At 41.2% G+C, this 17,002-nt stretch overlaps 1 protein-coding gene across 1 annotated transcript in view; it reads right to left on the bottom strand.

Annotated features, from left to right (window-relative positions):
- Nucleotides 1-16,348, bottom strand: part of GPCPD1 (glycerophosphocholine phosphodiesterase 1) — a 43,031-nt gene extending 26,683 nt beyond the window's left edge. The window contains exons 1-9 of the mRNA XM_056856255.1: nucleotides 16,260-16,348; nucleotides 13,409-13,505; nucleotides 11,772-11,856; nucleotides 6,576-6,651; nucleotides 4,399-4,437; nucleotides 3,204-3,327; nucleotides 2,112-2,358; nucleotides 726-888; nucleotides 27-159 (exon numbers count right to left, since the gene is read on the bottom strand). Of these exons, the coding sequence (XP_056712233.1) occupies nucleotides 27-159; nucleotides 726-888; nucleotides 2,112-2,358; nucleotides 3,204-3,327; nucleotides 4,399-4,437; nucleotides 6,576-6,651; nucleotides 11,772-11,856; nucleotides 13,409-13,505; nucleotides 16,260-16,308 (1,013 nt within the window). The 5' untranslated portion in view covers nucleotides 16,309-16,348. The remainder of the gene's footprint in view (nucleotides 1-26; nucleotides 160-725; nucleotides 889-2,111; nucleotides 2,359-3,203; nucleotides 3,328-4,398; nucleotides 4,438-6,575; nucleotides 6,652-11,771; nucleotides 11,857-13,408; nucleotides 13,506-16,259) is intronic.
- Nucleotides 16,349-17,002: the final 654 nt, after the last annotated feature.

Raw genomic sequence — 17,002 nt, 5'->3', positions numbered from 1 at the left:
AAGTGTTTTTAAACATTCAGACTTACTTGGTGGTAGTTGTAGAGTTTCCTGCACCTCGATGTCCAACATCTAGCCCTCCTCTTGGTTTCCAGTATTTGCAAAACGAAGCATGCATATCACAAGAGTATCCTTGAATGGGCTTAATAACTATATAGTCAACTACAAAGAAAAGCAAATATGACTTGGTCATCAAGTTCTTCTATTTTTAGTTTAAAAACGTAGTACTTTACCTTCTCACTTGGTTCAGAGCAACAGCTACTGAAAAGCTACAGAAGCAGCAAAGATAGAATAGGCATACTTAAAAACATGCCATTTGTCCTAGGCATGGTTACTTGGGAGAAATCCGAGGCATAGTTACTTGGGAGAAAGCCATTGAATTCACTGGAACTTCCAAGTACACACGTATAGCACTGCACTGTAGGTATCTTTTTCAAAACATTAATTTGACTGTAGCTCAGTGGTAGAGCCTCTGCTTGGCATGCAGAAGGTCCCAGGTTCAATCCCCAGCATCTCCAGTTCAAGGGACTAGGCGAGTAGGTGATGTGAAAGACCCCTGCCTGAGACCCTGGAGAGGTGCTGCCAGTCTTAGACAATACTGACTTAGATGGACCAAGGGTCTGATTCAGCAGAAGGCAGCTTCATGTGTTCACATGTGTCCCCTATGAAATTCTTTGTTTAGCTTATGGCTCCTGCTCACATTAACACTATTGCTGCATTAAGCATACCTCTAACTTTTCCGATGGTTTTTCGTGAAATTCTGTTCATGATAGGAAGCGTGATATTGCCACAACTCTTTCCCAGTTCTGCAATTGTAGACGACAGCAAACACGCAGAGCCCACATGGCCCGGAAGTGCATCCCCTTGTATCACTGCTTCACTAAGTTCTTCCTGAAAATGCAGTTGTTGAGATATTTAGACAATTGCTCTATTCACAACTTAGCACCTCTCTGAACCTCAGTCTGGCCCCTCATTTGCAGATAAACAGCAAGGCTACACTGAACTTAAAGAAAAACCCTAGGTCCATTATAGAGGCAAAGCTTTTATCTTCTACTTACAACTCACTTTGCTGCTACCATGAATATGAGCACGCTGGACATGTGAGCTTAGAATCATAGAGTTGGAAGGGACCACCAGGGTCATCTAGTCCAACCCCCTGCACAATGCAGAAAATTCACAACTATCCCCCCCAGTGACCCCTACTCCATGCCCAGAAGATGGCCAAGATGCCCTCCCTTTCATGATCTGCCTATGGTAATAGAATCAGCATTGCAGACAGATGGTCATCTAGCCTCTGCTTAAAAACCTCCAGGGAAGGAGCACTTACCACCTCCCGAGGAAGCCTGTTCCACTGAGGAACCACTCTGTTAGAAAGTTCTTCCTAATGTCTAGATGGAAACTCTTTTGATTAAATTTCAATCCGGTGGTTCTGGTCCGACCTAAGTAACTTATGTTAGGCTTATGCAACAGATTCATTATTATGTCTGTCACTGCTGAGAGAGATGAAATACAAAATTAAATCTTTCCCCTTTCCCCCACCATGTATTGAAACGTACAAGGAGAGGTGAAGGAGACTAGAGACTAGTTATAGTATGATGAGGGAGAGTTTGCTTCTTCGTTCAGGCACTTTATCCATCTGAGTCTTGGCTTTTATATGTTCGTAAGAATACTCTGTCAAATGGAAACCTTTAAGAGGCAATGGCAATAGAAACAAGGTACGGTCTCGGTATGGTTTCCAGTAGTCAGAATGCAGGATACTGACCTCACTAGAGAACCTGGGTTCAATAACCAGGATAATATAGATGCCTCAATGTAACAGATTTCCCAGTATTGGTCCCCTTCTACTCCCTACCTCATAAGGGTGGAACGGGAGAAAGAAGTCTGAACAGGTCAAATTTCCATCACTGATCAGATTAACCTCAGAGAGCAAACTTCATTGTTGGTGAAGTTTGCTCCCCTCCTTTTTCTTCTACCAGTTTGACTTTCTTATCCGTAACAGTTTTTTAGCACAGTTGGGACCCTGATATAGGATTGATTAATGTGGCAAAGAGTAACATACTGAAAAGGGACCCAGCAAGCAAACAAACAACCAGAAAAACTAGAAAAGCCCTCACCTCAAAAAAGTCAAAGATTAATTCCAGGTTGTCTGGCTCCATGGTAAGGATGCTGTATTCAGTCCATCGGTCGGGCTGTAAAGCGTAGCCACATTCTGGCTGAGAATGCCGAGACTGGAATTCAGTGTCACTTATTACGGAGATCTCTAGTGTGTTTGCTATTTTCTGTGGAATTGTAGGAGACAGTCTGTCATCGTCGTCGTCATCTTCCCCCTCCTCCTCCAAACCTTCCAGAGTGAGTTTCACCCTACACCGCAGGGAAAAAACCAAATCTTGATGATGCACAAGGCTTGGAGCTGCAGTGAGAGCAACAATGGCTACAGAACAGAGACTATGGCATCAGAGATTCCAACTGGTATGTCAGGCTTTTGAGGATAAACCCTGTAACAAATGTAGTACTCTTCTATTCTTTCCAGATCCACAGATTACACATGACTCCACCTTATACTGAATCAGACCATCAGTTCATCAAGGTCAGTATCGTCTACTCAGACTGGAAGCATCTCTCCAGGGCCTCTGGTGGAAATCTTTCACATGACATCCTACTTGATCCTTTTAACTGGAGATGCAGGGGATTGAACCTGGAACCAACCGTCTGCATGCAAAGCAAATGCTCTACCACTGAGCCATGGTCCCTTCCCAAACATGTGTGTGTGTGTATAAAGTGCCATCAAGTGACAGCAGGCGACTTAGGGAGACACCTGCAAGGAGTGCTCAAGGCAGGTGATTAAGCAGAGGTGGTTTGCCATTGCCTTCCTCTGCATAGTCTTCCTTGGAGGTCTTCCAAGTATCAATCTTGCTTAGCTTCTGAGATTTGATGAGATCAGGTGATACAATGTCACCTTCCATCCTCCTCTCCCCAAATATGATGCATATTTATTCCTCTACTTTGCCAACCCCTATTTAAAACAGCATTTACTAAGGTAACCCAGATCTCCAAGAGCCTTGACCCTTGAATTAGATACCAAATAGTTAGAAAATCTGGGGTTTTTTTCAGAACTATAGACTATCACATCCAAATACGGCTACAATACAGAAATACGGATTCTAACTTAAATAAGAAATGAAAAAGTTCTATTTGTTTGATCATACCTAAATCTAGACTTTTTAAATTTTTTCTTGGTTATAGATACAGGTGGTTTTTCAGAAAAATGCAGGCGCAGTCTTATTTCTGTCTGACATGTCAGCCACCCAGAATCAACACTTTCCACTTCATCTGACAAAGGAAAAAGAAACAATCATCATAGCACTCACTATGATACACTCCAGCAGCTTACTTCCCCCCTACAACATGTCTTGCTGCTATGTGTGTGATTTTTGCCATCAAGTCATAGCTGACTTATGGCGATCCCGTAGGGTTATCAAGGCAAGAGGAATTCGGAGGTGGTTCACCTTTGCCTGCCTCCACATAGGCTGAGAGAGTTCTGAGAGAACTGGTCCAAGGTCACCCAGCAGACTTCACATGGAAGAATGGGGAATCGAACCCGGTTTTCCAGATTAGAGTCCACCACTCTTAACTGCTATGCCATGCTGCTACGTAGACACGCACAATCCTTCCCCCTCTCTCTGGCAGCATCAAACAATCGTTTAGTTCTGCTTTTGCGGCAAGCCTACAGTTGCAGCAAACTACAGTGTGTGCTTGGCCTGCAATCTAGAACTGCAAAAAAAATTGTTTCTTCCAAATTGTAATCCTGGTGGTGCTAGATGGCGTGTCTTAACGAAGGAAGTAAAATGGACCCAGAGAAGTAACCCCCCCCCCACAAACTCAAATAACACATAGTTTGCCATCTTTTACAACTCCATGCTTTGTGGGGGGCAATCGCCCTGTGATGTTTTATGCAACCCACCCACTACTTTGTGTGTGTGGGGTTGTAATAAAAGTGCAATGTTTTCTTCCAGGAGAGCTGGGGTCATTTTTACCCTTAGTTGCAAGGAAATCGAAATTGGCATACAAGCATACTTAATAAAAGGTTAACTTTTTTTTTTTGACAGCTGTGGGCATGTTCCATGCCACCCCATCTGCAAAGGCTTTTCATTTCAGTGACACATTGGGATCCATTCAACTCCTACACCAGCTTAGCAAAGGGCATGTTTTTGTTTAGACACAGTCCCAAGAGTCTTGATCAGGCCATAATGCCGTGAAATGTTGCCTTTACTCAGCCAGTTTTGGGTAGCTTAAATATTACCCTATATCTGCATTTTAATTAGTTCAAAACTATTATCTTGCTACAAAGCCCAAGATCATAACACACACACACATATATAGATACGGGTAAATGCTACATACCATAGATTCCAAAGTATCCATCATCCAGAGAAATATCCTCTAAAATTGAACAGACAAATTGTGAGAGTAGTTCACAGTAATGCATCACACTGTCAAATACTAGCTTAACAACTGCACCTTTATACTAATAGCTAACTATTTAGATCACAATGGGTAGCCATGTTAGTCTGTCAATAGCAGTAGAAAAGAGAAGAATCCAGTAGCACCTTAAAGACTAAACTTTCTGGCAGGGTATGAGCTTTTGGGAGCCACAGCTCTCTTCAGAAAGCTCATACCCTGCCAGAACGTTTGTTAGTCTTTAAGGTGCTACTGGACTCTTGCTCTTTTCTACAGCTAACTATTTAAATGAGGAAGAGAAAGAATAAGCATGTTTATTGCAATGTATGGACCTACGCTTTGTTTACCGGCTACAAGTACTAATCCCATAAATGCTTAGCAAGATGTAATGTGCTCAGCAAGATGTAATGTGCTCCTTCAAACTGAGCAATGTAAACTGGAAAAAGACATGACATTTTGACAGTCTGTTATGTTCAGATATGCTACAAGGATAATGGTAGGTTACCGATGTATTTTAGTCTGTCTGCTAACCAAGAAATCTGTTTTCATACACAATTCCAATTTAGACAAAGATTGGGTGTTATTTACAATTAAAAATACTTATCTCCTCTTTCCCCCTTTCTTGGAAAGAAACTCACTATCATGCTATAAAGGTATAAAAATTGTAAGCTTTAAACACGAAACAAATTCAATAAATAGAACAATGCATATTTGAGACAAAACTACTTCTAAAAGGTTAGTTTTTGTTTATTAATTTCAAGAGTTATTTTCCATTATTAAGTCTGACCCTCAACATGCAGCAGGAGGACAGACTTCCTTCTAGAATTCTGTAAAACTTCAGTTGGGAATAATCTTGAGGACCTCAATCCTGCAAACATTGGTATAACTGATCTTTCCTAGATCAGAGGGACTACTGAAAAGAGCCAGAATATAAAGCTAGTTTAAAAACAAAGCAAAGCAAACTGTTTGGAGAATAATGACTAGGAAAACTTTTCAAAGCAATGTACATTTTGGTTTAAGTATCTTATTAATTCATTTAAACAAAGGAAGGTTCCTGCCCCCTTGAAAATTTGAGGTCCCTAAATCCATGGATACCAGAGACATTTCAGAGAGTGACACATTACCAGATTTCATCTTTTTAAAGGCAAAAGAGTCATTTAATATATTACTTAATAAAGTGAGCTTCTACCTGAATTTAAACTGCAGTAGTATCAGATAATTTTAAAAGTATGGAATCTAGACAAGAAGAATGTGCTTGATTACTGAGCCTGATTACTGAGGGACAGAACACCTGAACTAAAAGATAATTAGTAAGACACGCATAATTTCCCCCCTAAAAATTAGACAGCAAGATTTAGCCTGCCACCCTAAATGTGTTCATTTGCAGTGCATTCTACTAAGTGCATGAAATTCATTTCCAAATAGCATGCTCAGGGGTAAATAAGTAATGCAGAATAAAAAAGGGCATTTAGCTGTAGTATGAAAGTGACCAAACTGCTTATAACTTTTTAGCTCTGGTGTTTCACAGAAAACAAACAGCAAGTAATTTCTAATCCCTCTATAACCAGGGGACAGAGGGAGAACATTAATGTATACTTTCAAATGTTTCAGCTTGCACTTATCCCAAATCAGCAGAAAATGTAAATTCCCAAAACTTTAATATTTTCAATTTTAGTATAATATTTCAGGGGAGATAAAAGTATCTAGCCTTCAAGTGGTACTTTAAATTAGCAATTGCTCACGTGCAATTATAGTTCCCAGTACAGAAGAACGGTCTACAAAATTAATCATAGACTCAAGTCTCAAAAGGGCAATGACTGCTACTAACAGTGCATACACCACACATTCAGTGCTGGCTAACTAAAAATTGAGTTAAAGATAGGTATGATGAAGCCACAAAAAAAGTTAACTGTGCACATACATTAAGTTTATGACGTTTCCACTATTTTAGCTAACAATTTTGAGTGTAACGTCCACGTTATATTAAAAGGTACATTTGTAGCCCAGTTGCCTTTACTTTAATTCTACAAAATATCACCAACCCCCCCCCACTAAACCATTGTGTTACATATTAGTAGTCTTATGCATATGCCTCAAACAGATGCAGCTGGTGCCCATACCTAAAGGGGTTATTGATCGTGGTTGTAGATGAGTCTCCCACTTGTGAATTATGACTTGGCAAGGACCATCGGTAGTCTGTAATTTAAAAGTTAAATGTCTGCAGTAATTTTACTTTCAGATTTTTTAAAAAAACCTGTGATGCCATTTCAACGCTGTGTGAATTTATGGTCCCTATACACCTTTTGAAGTCCACAGACTGGGCAGAAATCATACCATCTGTACCATAACCGTTGATGCACCTAAGTACATCCATTCCCCCTAAAACTAACGTGTGAGAAACTGAACAAAAATTAGATTTCTGCCAAAACTTAAGTTCTGAACCTGATCTACAACATTTAGAAGCACTGATCAGCATACATTTTTGTACACATTTTAGTCATATATCTGCAAGTTTATTCTTAGAACAGGGGGTATTTTTTTTTAAATGGCCAACATTTCCTGCAAAAAAAAAAATCTTAGTTCCAATCAATTGGGAGCTTAACTCATGACAAACCTCTGGAGTCACTAGTCATAATTTCAAGTGTGACACAGAACCCAAACCATGCAAGGCACAGACTTTGGTCTTCTGCACTGTCATTCAAAAAAAAGAAAATTGAACTAAATATTGAAAATGCAGCTTTGGATTCAAAGGAACCCTTCCACAGCTTATTTTACACTAGAGCATTGTGCAAGAGAAGGAACTAAATCCAAAGATGAGGTTCTATTTGCACAACAGCTGCTACATCCAGAAACATTAGCACCACCACAGGGCCTATCCGTAACACTGCGTGGACTCCTATGCCAATGTTAGCAGAATGATGCTGGCCACTATTTACTTTCTACTTGTGATTCTTTGGACACAACCCACTGCTTTAAAGGCACAGCAGAAACCCAAAGGCCCAAGGAACACTAAATGTAACTCTAATAAGGAATGAGATTAGATGTTTCATGCTGGCTAAAGTGACAGAATTCACGGAAAAATTCTGAAAAAGTAGAAAAGAATTAACAGAGCGGCTGACCAGGATTTTTTTTTACCAAAACAGTGATCATGACCTGGCTCTCTGCTAAAGCTTCTAGTCAAAGCTTGGGTTCCGAATGGACAGGAATATATTTGTCATTTTGAAGGTTCTCCCTTTCCTATCAATTCAAGAGGTCCACCTTCGCCATGATTTCCAACTATCACTCATGGTTAGGATTTCCATATTCAGGTGACAAATTTAGCATCCCGTAGTATATCCCATATAGACCATTCTTCCTTAAATCCATCTGTTCCCCGAGAGGCCTCTAAGATCATAAAAACGGGATGGAATGGCTAATCACATCACGTTCATTTCCAGAGGTGGCAACCCAAGAATGGATTCCATATCTTTTTAAGATGGTAACTGAAGAGATTTCTTTGTCTGCATACATACAAAAAGTGTCAAAGGCCATCCACACAACACTTCAGATTTTTTCCTAGAAAAAGGAACTGCTAAAAATAGACAATGAAATTTAAAAGATGGGGTTGCAAGCAATCTGTGTAGAGACCAGTTTCTGGTATGTTTCACTTTCCTACTCTTCTACCCATATACTCAGAACTTTAGAACCTTAAAAGTGACTCCCATCTTTAATATTAGAAATCTATGTACAAGCTGTTTTAAAAATTGGAGCATATCATTTACTCCAGAGAAATCCTGAAGACTTATGAGCATTTATAACTTGTTTCAGTCATTCAGAATAGCTGATGGATTTTGTATTGTGTAATGTCTCAAAGTTTTAGAAGCTCAAGATACACAGGTATGCATCCTTGAGCCCTTGAACACTCATGCAATATAAAATGCATCCACGATCACACTATTTATGCCAAATATTTTTTACTTTAATCTTGTTAATATAGTACTATTTCACAAAAATAACAGATGGGCAAATGTCTCACATGCAATTCAGTGAAAAAGGATGCACATACAGCTTTAAAACTGGAAACACAAGTAAGTGAGTCAGGGCTAAGGACTCCCTTCCTCCTGTATCTCTGTGTCAAAAAATGGCTGCTCATTTAGCCAAAAGAAATCTTCGGGTTAGACCCAATGTATTTCCTAACACACACCTTGGCCACTGGCAGGAGGTATATGCCTCCAGTTTTTCCAAAGGGGCCTTTTAAGTAAATCATTTCTTGAACAGGAAGACAAAAGTTCATTTATTATTTCTGCTTTTAAGTTAGAAGGTCACTAACGGACAAGCAATTTTCTTTTAAAGAAAACACAAGTACAGAAAACTCTCTTGGGAAGTCTGAGATACTCTACAGCAGTAGTAGTACTTTTGGGGGGGAGCATAGTGTGTGTGTGGGGGGGATACTGGCTTCATATTCCTAAAAGGAAAAATTGGGCCTGCCTTTAACAACAAGACAAAGGTTTCTGAAGGAGTCTGTGTTCCACTAGTTATTTGTATTGCACCTGTGTAGCCTATTAGTACATTTAACACAACAAGGTAAGGGCTGATCTCTTTCTGTCAAGCTTTTTTTGGTTCGTTCTAATAACCTCTCTCTCAAGCTTCCACCCGACCTTAAACAGCATAAATTACTTTTGCTATGTGGGAGCTAGTGAAATGTAGTAGTCATCCACAGTAACATAACACCACTTTGTGCCACTCTCCTTGATTCAGATTAACCCAGGACACAAGTTAGCAGCATGCACACAAGACAGGTCACTCTATTTCGAGTGTTTACCAACGATATCAGTAAATACCAAAGCTTTAGACTGAAGCTAATAAAGAAATGGCATCCACATCAATCAAGTGAATTATGAATCAGGCCTAACATTAGAGTTAAACACTGCAATTCCACAGGTATTTCTGATCACCAAGTTAAGAAATCTGTGGTGTTTCTTTAGTGTTCTTCTAGGTGAACTTCCATCAGTAGCTAAAATTTGGGGGGCATTTTTCATCATGTGAGAGTACCATGGAAAACATAGGCAATGTTTAATGTTCCTGATCTGAAGTCTAAAAAAAAAGGGAAACTGCTGATATGTTCTAAGCATTACTACTTTAACACAGTGGAACTGAGTTCCACATAAGACCATACGGAATCAAACTGCACGTGGAGTTACAAAAATCGGTGGCTTCACCATCTGGTTCTGATTTACAAGCGTGCATTTGAGAAACACATTTATGAATTTCAGACATTACTTATGGACACCAAAATCCCTCAAAGCACACCTGAAGACTAATAGCAGGCTAATGAATTATTAATCATATTTCAGATCCACAAGCATACCTACTAGTATAAGCAAACAAGCTAGGCAAACCTGCTAGAAATACGCACGAGGAGGTAAGAACAGTTTACTGAGAGCCCTGACCTCTATTAACTTGCAGTCCCTTCTCCAAGGAAATTTAAACCTCTTCAGGCAGATAGACTCACAATACGCTTTAAAAAAAAAAAACGTCATTACTCCACTAGTCCATAAAATTCATACTTACCACAGAAGTCTCTGCATCACACGGTACTTACAGTGTGCACGATACAGAGCACCTACTCAAAGAAACACACTCACCAATACATACTGTGAAGTTTGCATGTATTAATGGAACTTGTCTTACTACTGCAGATTAATTTAAACTTAATCCTAATATAAGAGGACTCTAATATGTCCTCTTATATACTTTAAAATTAAAAGAATGTACACTAAAAACATCAGACTAACTCTGGAAGGAGTTCCACCTCATGGGTCTCCTACCTTTCAAATCCAGATACTCTCCCCGACATCTAAATTGTCCCATAAAACTATTTAACATATTGAGACCACAAGATAAGCAAAATCATCAAGATGAATACCTGCACATCTAGCTATTCTCTACTGCTGAAGACTTACTCTGCCGATCCATTAGATGCCGGTGCCCCACTTTACCATTAACAGCATCAAAAGAACGGAATATTTAAGCAAGTGGTGGTTCAATGTGTTTTGCCCCCTGAGGCAATAGCAATCACCCACATCCTGGGCATTCATGCTTCACTGCTGCCACCATCATCCCCACCCAGAAGCCAGAGAAGACAACTCTCTTAGGTTTAAAGGTTGCTCCTTTAAAAACACAAAAAGCATCACAGCAGTCTGTGACTTCTTGTGAGACTTCTTCTCATGAGAGCTCAGTTATCTTGGCTGTGCTGCTGCTTTTAAAGAGGCCCGAGGAAGTCAGGATGTATGGAGGGTCATATCCTCTAGTTCCCGGGAGGTAGGACTGCAGGTGGGCAGGCAGATGACAGCTGGTGGGAAAGCAGATTTGCCTCAGGTAACCTTGTTTTTAGATCCAGCCTTTCTTAAGCTGAATATTAAAAGGGACTTCAGGAGGTCACAGTCTCCCTACCACCACTGCCACAGAAAACACTTTCATAGGAAAAGTATGTGTAAATCACTGCGTACATGCATTCTGATCCATGTGCATAAGCTGGGAACCAGTGCAACTGCAACTTCCCATTACATGCACATGCTTGAAGATATCTGCTGTTACCTTAAACCAGGGGTGGGGAACGTCAGGCCCGGGGGCCGTATAAGGCCTGCGAAATCACTTGGTCTGGCCCTTCATGGGTCCTGGAAGATCTCTAGCTCAGAAGGATGCTGCCCTGCCTGAATCTCTTGGGCCCAGCTGGGGACAGCAGAGCTCAAAAGCGAGTCGCTCTATGTGGCAGACCCTCAGAGCTGTCTCCAGTCGCGCCTCCTGGCTAAATGTTTGACCAAATATAGCAGGCTAATTTTTAAGTTGATAATTTTGTATGGCCCGCGAATGATGTTATAAATATCCAAATGGCCCTTGGCAGAAAAAAGGTTCCCCACCCCTGCCTTAAACAGTGGTTGCTACATGATTTCAAGTATTTTTTGAAATCATGTAGCAACCACTGCTTAAGGTAACAGCAAATATCTTCAAGTATGTGCGTGTAATGGGAAATAGCAGTTGCACTGGTTCCCAGTGTATGCACATGGATCCGACTGCATGTACGCAGTGATTTACACATACTTTTCCTATGAAAGTGCTTTCTGTGGCAGTGGTGGTAGGGAGACTGTGACCTCTTGAAGTCCCTTTTAATATTCAGCTTAAGATATACACATTTTTATATGTTTGTGACAGAAGCAATCAGGAAAACTGAATAAGAGTCAATATGACAGTTGTGGTGTAAACTATGTGCAAATTGTGTACAACCAAGAACTCATTCTAGAATTAGTCAATGAATATTAGTGCTTATGGAGACGTACCTGGGGTTGTAAAAAGGTCCCCTGAAAGTACCGATACTCAATATCATCTCCTCTAGGGAGGTCAACCGTAGCTTTCCAGAGCAGACTGCAGGACAAATATTTTGGAAAAAGGTTTTAGTAAAAATACACTACTGCAGTCGAACAATGATTTAAGGAGACCATGCTGCAGTCTTACAGTTCATTTTTAGATGCACACAAGCCAGCAGAGTAGGACTTTCCCCTCCAAACTGTTTCGAAAAGGCCATTAATGGTACACAATAGGATATGCGTCTAAAAGCCATCACACAAGTCCCTTTACATGCAAACATAAGGAACATCAATAATAAGAATTTTCTAGCGCAGGCTCCAGTTCACAAACACATCTAGGCAAAGGCTGTAGTCCCCATGTTTCGCCTTCAAGTACAACCAAGTATATCTGGGGTCCCCAACCATTTTGAGTCTCAGGACATATCTGGAATCCTGATACGGCATGGTGAGCACAGCAACAAATTGGATGCCATAGGAGGCGGAGCCAGCCACAAAATGATTACCACAACTAAATTTCAAAAACACAATGTAGATCTTTGTGTAGTGGTGGCAGTGGCTGCCAAAGCAACATTTTTAAAAAATCAGCACAACCAATCAAATCTCCAAAAGTCAATCAGAAGCTTTGCTGGGCGAAAGCTCTACCTGGCCCCTCCCACTTCCTAAAAACACTTGGTGGGCACCAGGAATGATGTCAGCAGGCACCATGGTGCCCATGGGCACCACGCTGGGGACTCCTGATGTACTTGACTGCTTTAAAAACATTTATCCATCAAGTCTGAAAGATGTATTGGCTACCACTCCAAAATAACTTAGGAAGAAGCACCAGAAGGACAGGGGAGAAGGGAAGCAAAAAACAAAACAAAAAAACCCTACAGCATGCACTAAGCTCACTGCAGTTTTCCAGATAATGTCCCTACCCTATCAGCAGTTCAAAGATGTAAAAACACAAACACCTCTGTTGATTTCCCTTCTGGTCAGAAGTGCTGGCTTTTGACAATAATTTGACATGGTTACTGGCTCTGTCAGAAGACCTGAGAGCACAGTAGTGCTCCCGAATTTCCACTGCTCTCCTGCTCCAGCCCCAAAAAAACAATGACTAAAAAAAACAGGGTGGCAGGGAGGGAAAGTATGTAGCAATAACTACCTAACTGCTTCACCCATGTAACTCTGAATCAAAACCAGAGCTGCATAAAACATGAAAATCAATCCCAATCCAACCCCCCACCCCAGCACACATTTGCACATGCAGTGGGCACAGTCTGTGGGCAGGCAAAGTTTGCATCGGCAAAAAATCCTCCCTACTAGACTAGGGAGGTCATTTTTTTTTTAGGATCAGTGCAAAACCACCCAATACGTTGGGGGGTAGGGCAGGGGTTTGAAATCAGAAACCATTTAGAGTTTACCATTTACAACTTTATTAGGCGGGCAGATTTTTTACCTCTGAGGTACAGGAACACTAAGCCAAAACAACCAAGCAATTACAACAAGTACAGGGACCAAAAGAGCAAGAAATAATCACCCAGAAGAGTCAAGCAAAGAACAAGTAGTGGCGGTAGAAATCCTTGAAGACCAGGAGAGAATATTTCTATTTACTGCTGAAAGAAACTTACGCATCACCAGCCTCATCCTCAGGTTGAAGGATTATTGCACATTGTGGGTCCCAGTTTCCCAGAGATTTGCAGCTTCCACATAAGGCAAAAACCACTCCTAGGAAGAGTAACGTATGTTTTAAAAGGAACAACAAAGCTTTCAAAACTTAGAGTTTTGGTGACTGTAACACCAAAGCCACATTAATGCTAAGTGCGGGATCAAAATTCTAAGTTTACACCCTGCTTTGCTATTAAAATACTCAAAGCAGTTGCAAAAATATTAGTCCTACAAGCACAGATGGTGAACCAATGGGGGGTATATATGTTCTGCCCACTCCCACACATCCTAAGGTAAGGCAAACTAAACTGAAATTCCCTAGTCTTGCTTCCTTGTACACAAAAATCTCAGCATTCTCTCTTTCTGATAGAGGCACCTAAACATATGAACAGGTGTAGCATATGTAACCCTCTATTAGCAAATTTCTCCCATGTCAATGAAGTGACCAGTGAATCTGACAACACTTTCTAATCCCACACATGGTATTCAACAAATGCTGGTTATCTGCATTAAGGACCTGCAAAATAGCATCAAAGGCATTTGATTTATTCAGTCAAATATCTCAGGAACTGGGTTGGAAGGCATGTTGTACAGCCACTTGGCAGAAACTGAGCCAGTCTGGGCCTGTTCTCTCCCTGAATAAGAGATCTCTTAAAGGCCCCCTTGAGTTCCATTAGGGAAGAAAGGATAGCCGTAGACGTAACAGTTCACGAAGCTGCGTGATGTGGATCCTGTACAGCACAAGTCCAGAGGGGGGAGCAAGAGAAGCATCACTGATGTCCCAAAGTGGTGCTTAAGATCATGGAATGGCTTCAAGATATATATGTGCAACATATTTCTACATCAGTAGCCTTGCATGCACTGATAATGGGTTTGCTGGTACCAGGCTAAGAAGAGCCAATTGCCTGTTATCTGAGACGCGCAGCTTTGCCTACTGCTGGCTGACTTGGTTATGCAATAGAAAAAGAGATTGGAGTCTGAGGGGGAAAGATCACTGGAAGAATGTTGCACTACACTCATAACTTTACTATGCAAGGTCAGTTTAGCCATTACAAAAAGCTCACAACTAGGAAACTGAGAGGCCAAGAGCTATAGGTACTACTACAGAGAAAGGCCTTGGTATTTAGACTCGCTCACTTGAGTCATAATGAAAAGAAGGTATTGAAAATGAATTTTTTAAATTAATAGTTTCCCCTCTTAGTCAGGATATGAAACTGAGCAATTATGCAGATTTTGCTCTACCGACATGAGTTTCAATGGCGGGTGTGGGGAACCCGAACTTAGTTCTTTTAGCACCTACTTGACATTATTACAAAGTTTTATTTCTCACAGGAAAAGTAGCTACATTAAAACAGTATGTGGGGGGGGCATGAAGACCGTCACTAAGTAAAACATCTAATTGAGCAATCCTGAAGGGGGTGGGGAAGTGCCTCTGGAGGCGTCATGCTTGGGTACTGTTGTGGCTGCCATGGCAGCATTTCCCTGGGCACAATGGCTCACAGCAGTGTGAAAGGAGGCGTTCCTGGGGCAGCCCTTTTGCCCCAAGAACGCCCCCTTTAGCTGGCGCAAATTGTGCCAGCAAAAAGGCAGGTATAACCCCATGAAACCCAATGAAACAGTTTCACAGGGTTTTGAGGTAAATTCATTTTTGGCTTGCTGCACCAAGGCAATAACTTGCTAAGGAGGTGGTGTGGCTGTACTGTTCCTGGGCCCAGAGTACCCCCCTCCTTAGGGCTGTGCTGTCAGATTACAACCACCTCCAGATATGGTGGGGATTGTGTGTGTGCAAAGTACCGTCAAGTCGCAGCCGACTTATGGCGACCCCTTAGCTGGCCTCTTTTTCAGCATAATAAATATGGAACCAAACTATACTCCTGTTGTGTGGCTGCAATTCAGTACCAACAGCATAGAAAGATCTATAGCTGGGAGGACTGGGAAGGCCTTGAGTGAACTGCAAGGAGCTTCTTCCAACAGGTCCACTACCTCAGTCCTTGATACCACCTTTGCTGTTTTCTGTTCTGTTTGTAATGCTGCCCATCACCTTGAGCTTCATTTAAGATAGCCAGCTAAAAAGTGACATAAAACTAATATGCAGCAGCAAATCAAAATTAAGTCAAGCAGTTTCATCCTGGTTAAAATTTCAGTTCTAAGAGACTGGCATATATCACTTACTTTATTAATTAGAACACCATAAGCAACCTGTATTTTGTAGGATGAAACGGTTATTTTGGAAGCTGTTTATCCTCTGGCTATGTTGCTGTGATGGTCATGGAATGTTATTTCATAAATGCTGTAACTATGCAGAGCGGGCAGGGGAATGTCAGAAGAAAATGATGACAAATAATATTTTCTGTGAGGGAGGTGAAGTCCAGCGTGGGCAGAAACAGACTCAATCCTGCTCCAAAGGAAAGAACAAGCTATGTTGCTTGCTAGGAAGGACCTATATAGGCAAAGGAGAATGAATGGAAATCTGTGATATCATGCTGTAAGGAGAAAACGAGGGAGGACGCTGGGGTGAATTTCATATATCCATTTGACCTAACTAGCAGGACTGCCTTAACCAAATATTTGGGAACATAATGGAACCGAGGAAACCTGTCTTGCTCATTCACGATAAATCCTCACAACCTGTTCAACGCCACCAGAGTTCATCCGTGAAGAACTTCTCAGTGCAAAAATGGGCCCACAAAAAGCAGTGGGAATCAATTCTCTGTACATTCCCTTTCCTACTGTTTGTATATGCAAAACAGAAGATTTGAATTCAGCTTTGTTACAAGGCAGCACTACAGAATGGGGTGTGTGTTTGTTTCTTACCTGGTGGTGATTCTCCTCTTACTCCAAAGGTAATCTGACAACGAGCCATACTTGTGAACAATGTTCAACGGCTGCTGTATCCAGCCTACTGAGAAAGGGGGGGGGAGGAGAGAAAGCATTACATTTCAGTAACACAACTTTTCTTCGTATACCTCTTAACAGTAGTTAATGCAGGAGTATTAAATAGTTATGGAAATTGACCCTAAGGTTAACACTGCCTTCTCAAGTTCTAAGTAATATATAGAAGTGGCAGACTCAGGACCAAACTACACACTAGAGTTTTAATGAGTTAGGTCCAGGATACCCAGACACAACTCAGTTTCCCTGCAGTCAACACAGCAGCTGTGGAGAAGGGCTTTTTAAAAATAAAAGGAGAGTCCAAACTCAGCCACAGGGGGAGGAAGGGATTTCCCTCCCTCCCCCACCATTTTCCCACAAGGAAAAAGTGCTGGGGGGTGGGGGAGTCATTTCCCTGTTCTTGCTATTCTACATACACAGAATACTCCATGTGGAGCAGCAAAATTGGGGAAATAACTCCCCCAGCACGGTTTCTGCACAGGAAAATGGTTTGGGGAGGCAGGAGTCCTTACTTCACCTCCCTCAACACACTAGAACCAGGTTTAACATATGACTTGCACTTACAACTGTATCAACAAATTCTACATTCATTACCACAAGAAATGCTATTAAATTTCCTCATACCAAGTCAAGACTTGGCTAACTTGCAGTCTTAAATTCTGAAA

The sequence above is a fragment of the Euleptes europaea genome, chromosome 10 (assembly GCF_029931775.1).
Source record: "Euleptes europaea isolate rEulEur1 chromosome 10, rEulEur1.hap1, whole genome shotgun sequence".
NCBI classification, from domain to species: domain Eukaryota; kingdom Metazoa; phylum Chordata; class Lepidosauria; order Squamata; family Sphaerodactylidae; genus Euleptes; species Euleptes europaea.
The sequence above is the reverse complement of the archived record's forward strand: the minus strand, read 5'-3'. Positions and strand labels throughout refer to the sequence as shown.